At 39.7% G+C, this 17,716-nt stretch overlaps 1 protein-coding gene across 1 annotated transcript; it reads right to left on the minus strand.

Annotated features, from left to right (window-relative positions):
* Positions 1–258: 258 nt before the first annotated feature.
* On the minus strand, positions 259–17,345 carry LOC119119507 (prostaglandin E synthase 3-like). Its single transcript, XM_037245948.1, has 8 exons — positions 17,220–17,345; positions 10,042–10,155; positions 9,900–9,969; positions 9,709–9,807; positions 3,201–3,290; positions 3,076–3,132; positions 881–908; positions 259–738 (listed from the first exon to the last, which is right to left on the minus strand). Coding segments are annotated over exons 1-8 (480 nt in total). The 5' UTR covers positions 17,222–17,345; the 3' UTR covers positions 259–718.
* Positions 17,346–17,716: the final 371 nt, after the last annotated feature.

The raw sequence follows: 17,716 nt of genomic DNA on the forward strand, positions 1-17,716 counted from the left end.
CGTAATTAATGTTGGACAATTTCCCACGGCACAGCTGAACATCTCTCACGGCACACCAGTGGTTGGGAAACACTGTTTTAGTCAGCGAGACTTTGTTTGACATGAGTGAGTTAAGCTTATGATAAACTGAGTGAATCCAGCAGTACAAACCACAAGAAATCAGGCACATACAAGGCTCCAATGCACTGTCATAGTGTTTCAAATGAACACATCTCAATTAAACTTCCACAACCCCAAATATTCAGTCAAATGGAAGCATTGGTTGTTTATGTATTTATTTCAAAGTGCACCAATGTGAAATAAAGTTTGCCAAAACCACTCACAACACAGAATGCCATTTGCACAAGAACTTATTTATTGCATTGGCTGAAATGAATTATGTTAAATATTTGTATATGTTGCCATACAAATAAGGTAGAGCATTCTCATAATATATTAAGTGCAATTTGCACGACAAAACATTAAAAGAGAAATGTGATCTTTAAAAAAAAAAACATCCACTGGAAAAGGAGCATTTTGACTGAAATGTTAAAAGGTGGGGGTACGAAATCCTTTCCCGTGCACTCATGTAAGTGAATGGAGAAGAATGTAACACAACAATGAGAGTCCAGCAAAAAAAGAGAAGTGAAACACACCTCCTGTGTTGTGGTGGTTTCAGTCCGATTTAGGACCTTCTTTGGTCTTCTCTCTCTATTGCCATCTTCAACCATCTTTTACACTATTCAAGGTCAGGCATTTCTTGGGGAGGGGAAACAAAAACATCAATAGTTTCAATCAGGGCTGCACAATAAATAAGTACAGAAAATGCCTTGAACAAAACTTCAGATGGAGAAAAGTCAAATTGTGTCAGATGCATGAAGAAATTAAATACAATACATACGTTCGTTGTCGCTGTCTGCAGTATCGTGCTGTAAGAGACAATCAAATTTAACAGAACGTGAGCAATGATCCCAATTTCACTGTACCGTACACTGCACAATGGCAGTATCCATTCTTATTCTGATATTACTTCAAGATGCAAGCAATGATGAATGGGGCCTTGCAAGCCCTTTTTCATGGCCGATTGATAAAAATGTATTTTCTCAAACTTTCCAGGGAGGATATTGTGTGCTTTTTGATGGGTTTTGTGGAGCAATCCTAAAATACAATAAAAAATTAATATGTGCAGTTGTTTTGATTGATTGATTAATTGATTGATTGACCTTTATTTCGAACATATTTAAAACATTAAAAGAGGAAAAAATAAAAGAAAATAACACTTTAAAGTGTTATATTTAAGTCACAGAAACAAAACAAACAAAAAACAGGAAAAAAAACAAAGAATGCTCGAAAAGGACTAGGAGGAAGCAGAGTTTGTTGTGCTCATAAGTTTACAATATCAAGATGGTGCTTACACGCGCTCTACTATTGCCTGTTTTTGATCAGCTTTGCCTGTTTTTTTAAATCATCTTTTTAGCATTTGAGAGTCAACTGAAAACCTTTTTTCACACTAACTTTAACAAATCCAAGTTTTTCATAGATACTCATCAGAGGAGCAGTGGTGCGCTGGTTGCAGTGGTGCGCTGGTTAAGCTTCCGTATTGAGGCCTTCAGACTTTGCTCCAATCGTTTTATCTCACAAATCTACATATGCTCCCTGCCCAACAAAATGGACAAGGCTTTCCTTCTCACAATATCCCTTAAAGACTTCACATGTTTTGCTGCGGTCTGCTTTTCCATTTTTAGTCACTAGGTTTCTTTACTTTTCTTCTCCTCGTTTGCGTTCTGCAGTCGACCCGGGGTGCGTTCAATGACCACTCACACAGTCCGAAAACTCACTTATTAATGATTTCATCACAAAATTTTGCTGATGCAACAAATGCAAAAGTGTGCGACTTTTTTTTTTTTCAATGAACACTTTTCACATTGCCTTATTTTCGACATTTAATTATTTTGCATTGTCTTTTTTTTTTTTGCTTCCACGTAATCCTTGCAATGCGCTCACGTACTCGTCATTGCTTTTTGGTGCATGGATTGAGTTTTCTGATGTGTCAGTGGCACTCCAGGTCGACTGCAGAATGCCAACAAGAAGTGGATAAAAAAAAGAATCCCAGAGACTAAAAATGGAAATTTGCAAACACAAATGTGTCAGCCAGGTCCCGACTCAGCCAGGAGACTCGCCATAGACCGCGTCACAACGCCCGGAGGTCGGCTTGTTGGAAAGATTGGCAGCACTGTACTTCCAGCGAGGAGGCCAACCCTTCAGCTGAATGTGGCGTTTAAAGAGCATCCTTTTGGGATATGCGGTACCCCATACAAGGACTTCATGGGAAATGTAAGTTGCATGAACCCTTACAAATTTCAATTGACTACAAAACGACGTATGAACGATTCAGCTTACATACAGCCTCTCGGACCATGTCGTGTTTGCGAATGTTGGTGACTGGTGAAAGGAAATAGATGTGGCAGGGAATTTCAGCTGCTGACAGGCTGCTCATTTCTCTTAAATCAGCCACAGAAACATTAATACTTTTAATATGTTGAAATAGTCATAAGTAGAGAGGTCCATGTACATTTTGGTACCAATTGATAGCTGTTTATGTACGTTTTAAGTGATAGTCTTTACAATGATTGAAATGGAGAAATTGGGATCTCTTCCTTTCGTGACGTCGTCAGGCTGATGTGTCAAATCAAGCAGACTACACCCAAAAAAAGGGTATCAGTAAGTGTACTACCCTTGTGTTCATAAATACCGTTAAATCTCATCTGAGTTTTTTTCAGGGGGGAATTATAGCACTGACAACATTTTTTAATACAGTTCTATAACATAAGTGCCAATGTTGGGCTCTCTTTACCCTGCCTCTCTTTAAACACTGATTGAATTGTATAAAATATTGTTTTAGAGAAGGAAAATTGCAAACATTAAACATTGCTGTCAATAAAGGAGCTTAGCATCAGTTACAGGAAACTCTGGCTCTCTGTGCAGGCCCGTATTGAAGAATTCTGGTGCAAAATAACAGAATGGAAATTCGTTACGGAAGAATTAGTGCGATCATAATAATACAAGCGTCTGTATAAACTAAAAAAAGAGACCCACCTCATCATCAGCACAGTCTAGGTCAGGTAGATCATCGCTTCCCATGGTGTTCATCATCTAGAAATAAGATAATTCCATTTTTATTACTGTGTGCATGTGCGCGTGTGTCATCTATAGGCTGTTACCTCTGAGAACTTGTCAAAACTGTTGAAGTCTTCTTCGGAGTCTTCTTCCCAATCTTTCCAGTTATTGAAGTCCACGCTGAGGCAATTGCACTGACAGAGACAAATGTAGACCATATACAGATATATATATGTATGTACGTATATGTACCGTCTTTTTCCGTGCATAATGCGCAAAATTTAATTAATTTATTGTCCTAAAATCTGGGGTGCGCATTATGCATGGGTACAACAATCTTTGAAGAAAATCTCCCTCGAAATAAAACTTGAAATCACACCTTTCTTCTTGTTTGTTGTCAATCGCGCATCACATTCAGCCATCCTGCCCAACACACTTAGTCAGTAAAATTCATAATTGACGACACATCGTTTGATGCGATGGTGCAATCCTTGATGGTGTGTTATTGTCAAATATTGTTTGTTTTTTAATCTCCATCGCAGACCGGATATCATATGGAGGCAGTATCACTGCGCATGCGCACTATGGATCCGATGCGCAGAACGGATGCGCAAGACACGTCAGCTATATAAAGAGCGAGAGTTCAGTTCTCTACCTATTAGTTTCAATTCACAGTTTAATTAGCAGTTTCATCAAGATGGTTAAGAGAGCAAGTTATAGTATAGCATTTCAAAAGAAAGTCATTGAAGTGGCAGAAAAATTAGGCAATAGGGCAGCTGAATACGAACACAATGCTCTCGTATCAGACGCTTGCTCGATCACCTGCTCGTTTGCTGTCACAATGCACCCTACACAAATCCGAAACATTTCTTCGCTATCGAGTTTGCTACCGCATGCGCAGTGATACTGACCGTCAGAATAACATCCGGTTGTTCCCAAAGATGATCTTTTTTCTGAAATAATTTTACGTTTACGGACTTAAGAGTCAAAATTTGGGTGCGTATTATACATGGGTACAGGCTTTTTTCCAGCATCGACATGCCATTTTTAGGGTGCGTATTATGCACGGGGGCGCATTATGCACGGAAAAAGACGGTATATGTCTGTACATATATATACATACCAGGGACGTGCACTCATAGGAGGCAGGTGAGGCAGTGCCTCACCTTGCCACCAGGGGCAGTAAAGGGCTCAACATGGTTTCCTCAGCTGTCACCATAAGTTGTTAAAAAATGAATACTATAATAAAACATAATATAATATCTGTCCTGTGGTCTATGCTTTTAATGCAATTTTGGTGTGTTTCCTATACATTTGGATCATTTTCATAGTCAAAATAGCTGTATTTCTTGTTCAAATAACAACGGGAGACGAGAATCATGGAGGCTGCGGCAGTGACAGGTTGTGCCGCTCAGGGCGTGCGTGTGAGAGTGTGCACCACTCACACACTGTACTGAGCGCGCGCAAACAGCGCGTGCTTATTTGCAGTCAGCGGGTGAAAATACGAGCCTTGAGGCAGCCAGTACCTTTGCCGCGAAGATGGGGCGATAGTGAGCCTCCGGCTAATAGTTCACGACACGAGTAAATGCGAGAGTAAATTAAGAAGAAGAAAAAGAAAAGAAAAACAACCAACAACATTCGGTGCTAACGCGTTGCTATTTGGCTTTGTTTTCCCTGACAATGGAGGATATAATCTCGAAAATACGACTTTTTTTAAAACTTGACTTTCAGTCAAAGCAAGAAACCATAAGTAAGGGAAGACCAACGCCAGATTTGCGAGGATTAATTCAAACTACGGGCCTCCCGGGACGGACTACAACACGTTCGTTTCAAAAGGATTGGTACTCTAAAAAAGACTGGCTTTGTGGTTGTGCTGCCAAAAATCGACTTTATTGCTTTCCCTGTCATCGAGATCTTCGTCCAGAAGGACAGGAGAATGGACTTCATTTACAAGCAAAGGTAAGAATACTGCAGTGGTGTGTTTAAATGTACAGTGGTGTGTTTAAAATGTTATTACATTTAATCAAGAATGGGATAACAACCATGTATGCATGTAAATCTGACTTGTGAGTCAGTGCCTTAGCGTCATACAGTACGTTTGTAAATCTGACTCTGTCAGTGCCTCACCAACAGCAACCCTCACCGCACGTCACTGATACACACACACACACACACACACACACACACACACACACACACACACACACACACACACACACACACACACACACACACACACACACACACAGTGGAGCCTCGGTTTTCGACCACAATCCGTTCCAGAAGGCTGTTTAAGTGAATCGTTCGAATTCCGAATCATGTTTTCCCATTACAAATAATAGAAAAAAATGTAATCCGTTCCAAGCAACAACAAAAAAGCCTTTTTTAAGCATTTTTTTCATTTGTGCATTTTTGTCCGATCGTGCAACCGTAGGGCGTTGCCGACCGCGCAACTGCACCGCGCTGGTCGCATTATTGTGACAGAGCCATCGCTAAAATTTAGAAAATATTTTTAAAGTCCTGATGTACTTTCCAAAATTTAAGTGGACCTCAGTGCGCAGGGAGCTTAATTCGGTCCGATCGCGCAACCGCAGCACGCCGGGCGCTCACTGTCGCATTGCTTTAGGAGCGTCTTTGTGTTTTAGGATGGCTTTACTGCTTCCACTTGTTTCCTTTGGAGGCATGATTCGAGTTGATGCAATCCTCAGAGTAACGAGAATGCAATAACGAACGGAGTCAGTTGACATGCGGGTCCTCTCGGCTCATCTCGCGAGGTTCGACAACCGAATTTCGTCCGACATCTGAAGCAAAAAAAATCTCGAATATTTTGTTCGAATACAGATTTGTTCGAGAACCGGGACGTTCGAAAACCGAGGCTCCACTGTGTATGTGTGTGTGTGTTTATGTATGTGTGTGTGTGTATGTATATGCGCGCACACGCGCGCACACGCGCACACGCGCACACGCACACACGCACACACGCACACACGCACACACGCACACACGCACACACGCACACACGCACACACGCACACACGCACACACGCACACACGCACACGCACACGCACACGCACACGCACACGCACACGCACACGCACACGCACACACACACACACACAGTGCCTTGCGAAAGTATTCGGCCCCCTTGAACCTTTCAACATTTCACCACATTTCAGGCTTCAAACATAAAGATATAAAATGTACATTTTTTGTCAAGAATCAACAACAAGTGGGACACAATCGTGAAGTGGAACGAAATTTATTGGATAATTTAAACTTTTTTAACAAATAAAAAACTGAAAAGTGGGGCGTGCAATATTATTCGGCCCCTTTACTTTCAGTGCAGCAAACTCACTCCAGAAGTTCAGTGAGGACCTTTGACTGATCCAATGTTGTCCTAAATGACTGATGATGATAAATAGAATGCCCCTGTGTGTAATCAAGTCTCCGTATAAATGCACCTGCTCTTTGATAGTCTCAGGGTTCTGTTTAAAGCGCAGAGAGAACCATGAAGACAAAGGAACACACCAGGCAGGTCCGAGATACTGTTGTGGAGAAGTTTAAAGCCGGATTTGGATACAAAAAGATTTCCCAAGCTTTAAACATCTCAAGGAGCACTGTGCAAGCAATTATATTGAAATGGAAGGAGTATCAGACCACTGCAAATCTACCAAGACCCGGCCGTCCCTCCAAACTTTCATCTCAAACAAGGAGAAGACTGATCAGAGATGCAGCCAAGAGGCCCATGATCACTCTGGATGAACTGCAGATAACTACAGCTGAGGTGGGAGAGTCTGTCCATAGGACAACAATCAGTCGTGCACTGCACAAATCTGGCCTTTATGGAAGAGTGGCAAGAAGAAAGCCATTTCTCAAAGATATCCATGAAAAGTCTCGTTTAAAGTTTGCCACAAGCCACCTGGGAGACACACCAAACATGTGGAAGAAGGTGCTCTGGTCAGATGAAACCAAAATCAAACTTTTTAGCCACAATGCAAAACGATATGTTTGGCGTAAAAGCAACACAGCTCATCACCCTGAACACACCATCCCCACTGTCAAACATGGTGGTGGCAGCATCATGGTTTGGGGCTGCTTTTCTTCAGCAGGGACAGGGAAGATGGCTAAAATTGATGGGAAGATGGATGGAGCCAAATACAGGACCATTCTGGAAGAAGACCTGTTGGAGTCTGCAAAAGACCTGAGACTGGGACGGAGATTTATCTTCCAACAGGACAATGATCCAAAACATAAAGCCAAATCTACAATGGAATGGTTCACAAATAGACGTATCCAGGTGTTAGAATGGCCAAGTCAAAGTCCAGACCTGAATCCAATCGAGAATCTGTGGAAAGAGCTGAAGACTGCTGTTCACAAACGCTCTCCATCCAACCTCACTGAGCTCGAGCTGTTTTGCAAGGAAGAATGGGCAAGAATTCCAGTCTCTCGATGTGCAAAACTGATAGAGACATACCCCAAGCGACTTGCAGCTGTAATTGCAGCAAAAGGTTGTGCTACAAAGTATTAGCGCAAGGGGGCCAAATAATATTGCACGCCCCACTTTTCAGTTTTTTATTTGTTAAAAAAGTTTAAATTATCCAATAAATTTTGTTCCACTTCACAATTGTGTCCCACTTATTGTTGATTCTTGACAAAAAATTCAACTTTTATATCTTTATGTTTGAAGCCTGAAATGTCGCGAAATGTTGAAAGGTTCAAGGGGGCCGAATACTTTCGCAAGGCACTGTACATACACATACATACACACATACATACACACATACATACACACACATATACACACACACACACGTATATGATATACAGTCGTATGCAAAGGTTTGGGCACCCCTGACCATTTTCAAGATTTTTCTCTATAAATCATTGGTTGTTCGAATCAGCAATTTCAGTTAAATATATCATATAGCAGACAAACACAGTGATATTTGAGAAGTGAAATGAAGTTTATAAGATTTGCAGAAAGTGTGCAATCATTACTTAAACAAAAGTAGGCAGGTGCATAAATTTGGGTACCCCAACAGAAAAATGACATTAATATTTAGTAGATCCATCTTTTGCAAAAATAACAGCCTCTAAACCAGGGGTCACCAACCCGGTGCCCGCGGGCACCAGGTCGCCCGCGGTGACCACATCAGTCGCCCGCAGCGACCACATCAGTCGGCCATAGGCCAGTTCTAAAAATAGTTTACAGTACACTGGTGAAGAGCATGCAATGCCAGGCTTCCCACTAACATTAATGTTCAGTGTCTTCACATAGAATATCATTAATAAAAATATAAAATTAAAGGTACACTGTGTAACTTTGTTATTTCAGAAGTGTATTATCAAAGTGGTCGCCCTTTGCATTATTCGGTGCCCTTGAAGTAGCTCCCAACTTCAAAAAGGTTGGTGACCCCTGCTCTAAACACTTCCTATAGCTTCCAATGAGAGTCAGGATTTTGGTTGAAGGTATTTTTGACCATTCTAGTTGACAAAACATATCCAGTTCAGTCAAGTTTGATAGTTTCCGAGCATGGACAATAATTCCACTGGCCCCCTTTAAATCACACCACAGATTTTCAATAATATTCAGGTCTGGGGACTGAGATGGCCCTTCCAGAACGTTGTACTTGTTCCTTTGCATGAATGCCTCAGTAGAAGTTGAGCAATGTTTGGGGTCGTTGTCTTGTTGAAGTATCCAGCCCCTGCGCAACTTCAACTTTGTCACTGATTCCTGAACATTGTTCGCAAGAATCTGCTGATACTGACTGGAATCCATGAGACCTTCAATTTTAACAAGATTGCCAGTACCTGCACTGGCCACAGAGCCCCACAGCATGATGGAACCACCACCAAATTTGACTGTGGGTACCAAGTGTTTGTCCTGGAATGCGGTGTTCTTCTTCCGCCATCCATAACGCCCCTTGTTATGTCCAAACAACTCTATTTTAGTTTCATTAGTCCACCTTATTCCAAAATGAAACTGGCTTGTCCTAATGTGCTTCGGCATACTTCAAGCGACTCTGTTTGTGGCATGTGCACAGAAAAGGCCTCTGCCGCATTACTCTCCCATACAGCATCTCCTTGTGCAAAGTGCGCTGAAACGATGCACAGTGTCACCATCTGCACTAAGATCGTGCTGTTGGGCTTTGGAGCTGCTCTGTGCGTTGACTTTGACTGTTCTCACCATCCTTCGCCTCTGCTTTTCTAAGATTTTTCTTGGCCTGCCACTCTGGGCCTGAACTAGAACTGTGCCTGTGGTCTTCCATTTCCTCACTATGTTCCTCACAGTGCAAACTGATAGCTGAAATCTCTGAGCTAGCTTTTTGTATCCTTCCCCTAAACCATGACATTGAACAATCTTTGTTTTCAGGTCATTTGTCAGTTGTTTTGAGGCTCCCATGTTACCACTCTTCAGAGAAGATGCAAGGAGGAGAACAACTTGCAACTGGCCACCTTAAATACCCTGAACTGGAGATGTTTTGTAAAGAAGAATAGTCAAAATACCTTCAACCAGAATCAGACTCTGATTGGAAGCAGTGAGAGCAAATTGCATCGGACTCCAGAGGTTGAACTGACTTAGAGAACAACTTAAAGTTTCCCAGCATTACCCTTGTCTTATCTTTGGTCAGTCGAGGCCAGGCCTTGCCCGTCTCAGCTTTTCGTAAACAACACATCACAGACCGGTCAGTGCGTCTGTGTTTAGAGTCCTGTATAATGACAAAGACACAAGCTTGGAATTCTGCAACACATTTAGTACATGGCCCAAGATCCGCACACTACATAAATGTGACACGCTCACTTTTGGCTCAATCTCCCCAAAAAGTTCCACAGTATTCTGATGTTTGATGTTATTTGTTCCACTGGCACAGCTGCGTTAGAATGACAATAAATTACTATAATAAAATAAAATCAACACTTGGCAAAAAGTAGAAAAGACTCACCTGAAATCAAGTATAGTCTTGTTAAAACGCACATGCACGTCTTTACTGTCTTCCACGCAGAACTCTATAAAGACAGAGTCCCGTCGGTCGTACCATTTGGCTGTTGCAGGCTGCCTGTATTATCCGCCCCCCCAGCCACACACACAAACATTAATAAGTCATTGCATGTGCATTGCATTTTAGTATCAAGCACAACTAACCAAACTAATTTAATCACATACAAGTATTTCTCTTGCTATGATCAATTGTGACAATAATATACATTTACCAATGCCAGTGTCTAAAGCACTATGACCAAAGCACTTCCTCTTTTTTTGATCTTGCAATATTATTAGTGAATATGGCAAAAACAAAAGTAGGTTATGAATTTTGCGCTACAAGTGGACCTATTCAACAGATGAACATCACTAACAAATTCATACTGTACAGAAAAAAATAGAATACAACTATTTGATGGGGGAGAGGTTTTGTTTTGTTTGTTTTTAGAGTAGTGAATTCATCGTTGGCTGGAAAAAAAAACTTGTCTCGGTTGTTTGCTCATCAAATGTTTCACTAAAAAGAGCTGTTACATCAGTAAATCAGCATAGAAAAGTGATTAAATGATTTTGTCCCAAATTTGTCCGTCTGGACATTACCATGTGTGTGCCCCCCCACCAAGTGCCATCATGATGGGAGAAAAAACTGTATGCAGATATCTGTGTATGCAGATAGGAGGGGGGGGGCTGCAGCCAGACTGGAACTTGTTTAACTCCTAAACTGTTCAGTTGTTCAATAACACGTCAAGCAAAACACCTTGTTTACTTTACACCTCCCGACTGGTTGCAAGAACACTGTGTGAAAAAAAAAACTGTGTGTGTGTGTGTGTGTATGTATATATATATATATATATATATATATATATATATATATATATATGGATATATAAATATATATATGAATAAATATATATATATATATATAATGTAAATAACTAAATAATATAAATAAATATATATATATATATGCGCACGCGCGCGCGCACACACACACACACACACACACACAGGACTGTCTCAGAAGATTTGAATATTGTGATAAAGTTCTTTATTTTCTGTAATACAATTAAAAAAACAAAAATGTCATACATTCTGGATTCATTACAAATCAACTGAAATATTGCAAGCCTTTTATTATTTTAATATTGCTGATTACGGCATACAGCTTAAGAAAACGCAAATATCCTATCTCAAAATATTAGAATATGATGAAAAAGTATACTAGTAGGGTATTCAACTAATCACTTGAATCGTCTAATTAACTCGAAACACCTGCAAGGGTTTCCTGAGCCTTGAAAAACACTCAGCTTGGTTCAGTAAACTAAATGACAAGTATGGGGAAGACTGCTGATTTGACTGCTGTCCAGAGGACCATCATTGACACCCTCCATCAGGAGGGTAAGACACAAAAAGAAATTTCTCAAAGAGCAAGCTGTTCACAGAGTGCAGTTTCAAAGCACATCCACAAAAAGGCAATTGGAAGGGGGAAATGTGGCAGGAAACACTGCACAACCAAGAGAGATGACCGCAGCCTTAACAGCATGGTGAAGAAGAGTCGCTTCCAGAATTTGGGGGAGCTTCAAAGACAGAAGACTGAAGCTGGAGTCCAGGTATCAAAAGCCACTGTTCACAGACGTGTCCGGGAAATGGGCTACAATAGCCGTATTCCCATGGCCAAGCCACTTCTGAAGCGTCTGACTTGGGCTATGGAAAAAGAAGCACTAGACAGTTGCAGAGTGGTCCAAAGTCCTCTTTTCAGACGAAAGCAAGTTTTGTATTTCATTTAGAAGTCAAGGCGCCAGAGTCTGGAGAAAGGCTGGAGAGGAGCAAAATCCGAGTTGCTTGAAATCCAGTGTGAAGTTCCCACAGTCAGCGATGGTTTGGGGAGCCATGTCAGCTGCTGGTGTTGGTCCACTGTGTTTCATCAAGTCCAGAGTAAATGCAGATTTTAGAGCACTACATGCTGGGTGTTCCGTCTGCTGAAAAGCTCTATGGAGATGATGATTTCATTTTCCAGCATGATCTGGCACCTGCCCACAGTGCCAAAACCACCAGTAAATGGTGTACTGACCATGGCATTACTGTCCTCGATTGGCCTGCTAATTCCCCTGACCTGAACCCCATTAGAGAATTTGTTGGGGTATTGTGAAGAAGAAGCTGAAAGACACCAGACCCAACAATGCAAATGAGCTAAAGGCTGCTATTGAAGCATCCTGGGCATCCATAACACCTCAGCAATGCCACGGGCTGATTGCCTCCATGCCACGCCGCATTGATGCAATAATCCGTGCAAAAGGATTCCCAACCAAGTACTGAGTGCATTAATGGACATTTTCAAATGTTTGATTTTCTTTTGCTGTTATAAATCTTTTTATTTATTTTTTTTACTTGGTCTGAGGAAATATTCTAATTTTTTGAGATAGGATTTTTGAGTTTTCTTAAGCTGTAAGCAATAATCAGCAATATTAAAATAATAAAAGGCTTGCAATATTTCAGTTGATTTGTAATGAATCCAGAATGTATGACAATTTTGTTATTTTAATTGCATTACAGATAAGAACTTTATCACAATATTCAAATTTTCTGAGACAGTCCTGTATATACATATATCCCTGTCAGCCATAGACGTCTATTAGACGTCTGGTCTATGTATAGACCTAATTTAGACGTCTAAAATTGGTCTCGGTATAGACCTAAAATAGACGTCTAAATTAAAAACAAATATGATCATATTTCAAAATTTTAAAGTCTGAACCAGCTGTAAGTTGTATAAATAATGTACAGAAGTTGTTTGGATTTGTGTTTAACAAGCATATTGATCCGTACATGCGAATTGGTTATTTCTGTAACCTGATATAGACGTCTATTTTAGGTTATTTTATAGACCTAAAATAGACGTCTAAATTAGGTCTATATATAGACCTAAAATAGACGTCTAAATTAGGTCTATATAAAGACCTAAAATACACGACAAATTTAAATCCATTAAATATGAAATATTAAACCACAGAACAGCTGGAGGTTGTATAAAAAATGAATAGAGGTTACATTGCTTTGTTTTAAACGACCATTGATCCGGATGAAGTGTGGTTATTTCTGTAACCTGATCGACGTCTATATTAGGTCTATGTGTAGACCTAATTTAGACGTCTATTTTAGGTCTACACATAGACCTAATTTAGACGTCAATTTTAGGTCTATAGAATAACCTGAAATAGACATCTATTTTAGGTCTACACATAGACCTAAAATAGACGACAAAAATAAATCATCAAATATGAAATGTTAAACCCAAAACCATTCTGTAAGTTGTATACGTAATGTACAGAAGTCGTGTTGCTTTGTTTTAAACAACCATTGATCCGTGTGAAGTGTGGTTATTTCTATGACCTGATTTTAGGTCTATAGAATAACCTAAAATAGATGACAAAATTAAATCCATCAAATATGATCATATTAAACCCAAAACAACCATGTTTTAAACAACCATTGATCCGTGTAAAGTGTCATTGGGGCTATGGAATAACCTAAAATACACGACAAAATTAAATCCATCAAATATAAAATATTAAACCCAAAACCATTCTGTAAATTGTATAAATAATCTACAGAAGTTGTGATGCTTTGTTTTAAACAACCATTTATCCGTGTGAAGTGTGGTTATTTCTGTAACCTGATATTAGGGCTATGGAATAACCTAAAATAGACGGCAAAATTAAATCCATCCATCCATCTATCCATTTTCTCTACTGCTTGTCCCCACGGGGGTCGCGGGCGGGCTGGAGCCTATCCCAGCGGTCATCGGGCAGTAGGCGGGGGACACCCTGAACAGGTTGCCAGCCAATTGCAGGGCACACAGACGAAAAATTAAATCCATCAAATACGAAATATTAAACCTTAAACCTGCTGTAAATTGCATAAATAATCTACAGAAGTTGTATTGCTTTGTTTTAAAAAACCATTGATCCGTGTGAAGTGTGGTTAACCTGAGGCCAAAATTAAATCCATGCATCCATCCATCCATTTTCTATACCGCTTGTCCCCACCATCAAATATGAAATATTAAACCCTAAACCAGCTATAAGTTGTATAAATAATGTACATAAGTTGTCTTGCTTTGTTTTAACCCTTTAACAACCAATGATCCCAGTGAAGTGTAGTTATTTCTGTAACCTGACATAGAAGTCTATATTAGATTATTCCATAGATGCCAAAATTAAATCCATCAAATATGAAATATTGAACCCTGAACCAGCTGTAATATTTATGAACAATGTTGTATTGCTTCGTTCGAAACGCTAGGGGCAGACACGTGCATAAATTGTGTGCCACCGTAAAAAAAACAAGAAGAAGAAGAAGTGTGCAGCGCAAGTAAAGTGGCCTATGAGTTTGAGCCTGTTGCTTCTACAGGCAAAATCAAAAAAAGATACAAAGGAAGCCTGCCAGCAGGTGAGTCTTCGAGGTTTTTCAGTAAGTCCTGTTGTTTTGTCCTGCAAAGTTTGTCCATTTCATTATCAATCGATTTCAAGCTTGGACTTAAATTGCAGCTTGCCTGCTAGTCCTTCGTTTTCGCTACATGACTAGTTGCTTTGTGAAGAGAAGAGCTGACACAAACGTTAATGGTCGCTAAACGTTGATGGTAGCTTAAGTGAATTTGCTTCAAATTCCAAAAAGTTTGTTTCATGTCGATGCATAGTGTATGTAGTGGTTTTCTTAAGTAAATAAAATATCAAGTGAATAAAATCTTTTTGAAAGTTTATAACTGCACGTATAAGGCATATAACTGCCTACATTTAAAATGGAAATGTTATTTTTGACAAGAGGTTATGCCGTATGCATTTACAATTCATATGTGAATTCAAAACTAATGTAAATAATGGCATTGCTTTTGCAGACATCAGCAGCTCGCTTTCAAAAATCACGATGGCTATTATAAAACAAAAACAAGATCAAACAGTAAGTATAGATCACATATTTGAGATTTTCTGCTGGCATGGCAAAGATATTTCCCTTTTTACCCATGTTGTGATTTGTGACTCCAGATTTAGCTCAAGGAGTGGCACGTGAAAAGGCAGGTTTTTGTCTTACCGGACCGGACTATAAGGCGCACTGTCGGCTTTTGAGAAAATTTGAGGTTTTTAGGTGCGCCTTATAGTCCGGAAAATACAGTAGTTTTGTTCTATTAAAATAGCCCCCATTTTTAAGAATTGTATGTATATTTTTACATTTTTAAACATGATTTAAAAACATTGCACATTTATATTTGTGATGGTTGGATAATGTTTGAAAAAAAGTTTTTATTTAGGTTCAGTTATCGTTTTGGTTAATTTTAACATCAAAAGGTGTACTTATATCTGCAGCTAACATAACATAACTGTTACTGAAACCTAATTTTATATTTAAAAATTTTCACACCCTGGACCATCACTAATCAAATGCATTTTCACAACATCCTGGAACTACACAAAGGTAAGGATCACAGGTTAAATGTATTGAAGAGAACCTCTATGTTGAATAGACGTCTAGATGTTCAAATGATCACTAGCTATTAGCACGATTAGCGCTAATCGCGCTAATAGCTATTAGTTATCATTCGAACGTCTACGCAATAAACGTCTAAAAAACTTTCACATATATATGTCTAATAGACGTCTATCCCGTAGACGTCTAAAAAACATTCACTTATAGACGTCTAAAAAACTTTAACATAGAAATCTAATCTATTAGACGTCTATGCTATAAAAAAATAAAAATAAAAATAAAAAAAAACAGCTGGAGTCCAGCACTCACCGTTTTCAAAATAAGGGGGGGGAACATATCCTCACGGGGCAGCTGTGAGGATTTGTTTCCCCCCTGTAATTTGGCCTAGGAATGAGGGAACCTGTTCAAATTTGCCACACAACCTGAACAGACCCCCAGGAAGACAGAAAAAAAACAGCTGGAGTCCAGCACTCACCGTTCTCAAAATAAGGGGGGGGGAACATATCCTCACGGCTTGACATTTTTTATAGAGTTCTTGTTACAATTTTTATCCCCCCTCCCCACCATCTGTCACTTTGCTTGGGACAAAAGGAGCCTTCAGAACTGAAATTTCTTCTCAATTATTCATTCAAATCAATTCACTCAAATCATTCTCGTTATGAAAGATTTGATCACAAAACGTGTGTGGCTTTTTCTTAAATGAACACGTTTGACATTGCTATAGTGTCAGCTTTTAATTATATTGCGCTGTCATGTTAAAGCAAATTAATAAATGCAACAATATTAATTTGCTTTGAAAATACCCGAGTAATAAAATGGATGGATGGATGGATGAACGATGATCACAATTAAGTAGAAAGTCTCCTTTGTAATATATACTCCTTGTAGCCTGTACCCAAAAAGAGGAGTTTCTTTGCATCGAGGTTTATGCAAAGAGCTCACGTAATTATATTGTTGCTTTTTGGTGAAGTGACTGAGTGTTCCGTCTGTACGACTGGTCTTTGAATGCACCCCGCTTCAATGGCAGAACGCGGATGAATTTAAAGACATCAAATGAGAATAATCCTTTATAAAAATTAAAATTGACTGACGCAAACGTGAGTTCTTCATGTTTTTATTGAAAACAACATAGTGCTGACGCCGTACGACATCGGTTTTTCGCTTTCCAAATAAGGCGTGCGCGCTCCCGCGGTAGGGGGAACAAAATCTCACGGGGGAACCAAATCAAGCACAACACCGGTCACGGCGAAATAAACCATCGTTCTACTGTCAAACATTGTTGTTTAACGTTACGAGCCAATCCTGACACTTAACACTTCCGCTCGTGAGCACGATTCTTTAAATTTGATAGAATGACGTTAGCTTGATAGCTAAGGTGAAGGCACTACATTTAAAACAAATCGACGACGAAACAAAACTTTGAGACATTTTTCTTGGGAGGGAATACGGTGAAACACCAATACCAAATGCGCCGTTCAATTTGTTGAGTTATGCATGGACTATTTTGTGCTTTTTCTTTTTGTCCCGAAAGACACGTGTGTTTATTATGAATACACAAATGCGGCTGATCATGTGCTAGCCCTATTATCTACTTGACCCGCAATGTACACAAAGACTGATTGCCGTAAGCAATGCCGCCTATAAAGTAAACACAACACTTACATTTTCTCTGTGTTTGCAATATAACTCCCGCGTCGAACAGTGGTATCGACAAAAAGCGATAGATGTCTAGTTGTGAAGCCTAGCAACAAGATAAGCGAGACATAAATCGCTAACGGGTTCCAAATATCGCGTAGTTTTGGTATTCTCGCGTGAGGTGCTTTTTGTGCCATTTTCTCCCATTACTTCGCGGTCGTCACCATAGATATCTATGCAATATGTCGCAATTGGTAGATTATGCGTCAGAATATCCGCCATCTTGTAGAAGGCATTGAGCAATGATACCGCTTTACTGTTGTGCTTGTTGCACAAACCGCCAAACATTCATGAATATACAGCGTTTTATTTCTGTGTTTAGTAGATATAATAAAATCAGCTTCCATCTATCCATTTTGATGTTCCTTGACGGCAGTGTTGGGAAAGTTCATTTTCCACATGAACTTGTAGCCAGGTGATGCTATCACCCTGTAATCTCAAATACAAGAGAAAATTGCTTGAAT

This window comes from Syngnathus acus, chromosome 2, assembly GCF_901709675.1.
Source record: "Syngnathus acus chromosome 2, fSynAcu1.2, whole genome shotgun sequence".
Classification (NCBI taxonomy): domain Eukaryota; kingdom Metazoa; phylum Chordata; class Actinopteri; order Syngnathiformes; family Syngnathidae; genus Syngnathus; species Syngnathus acus.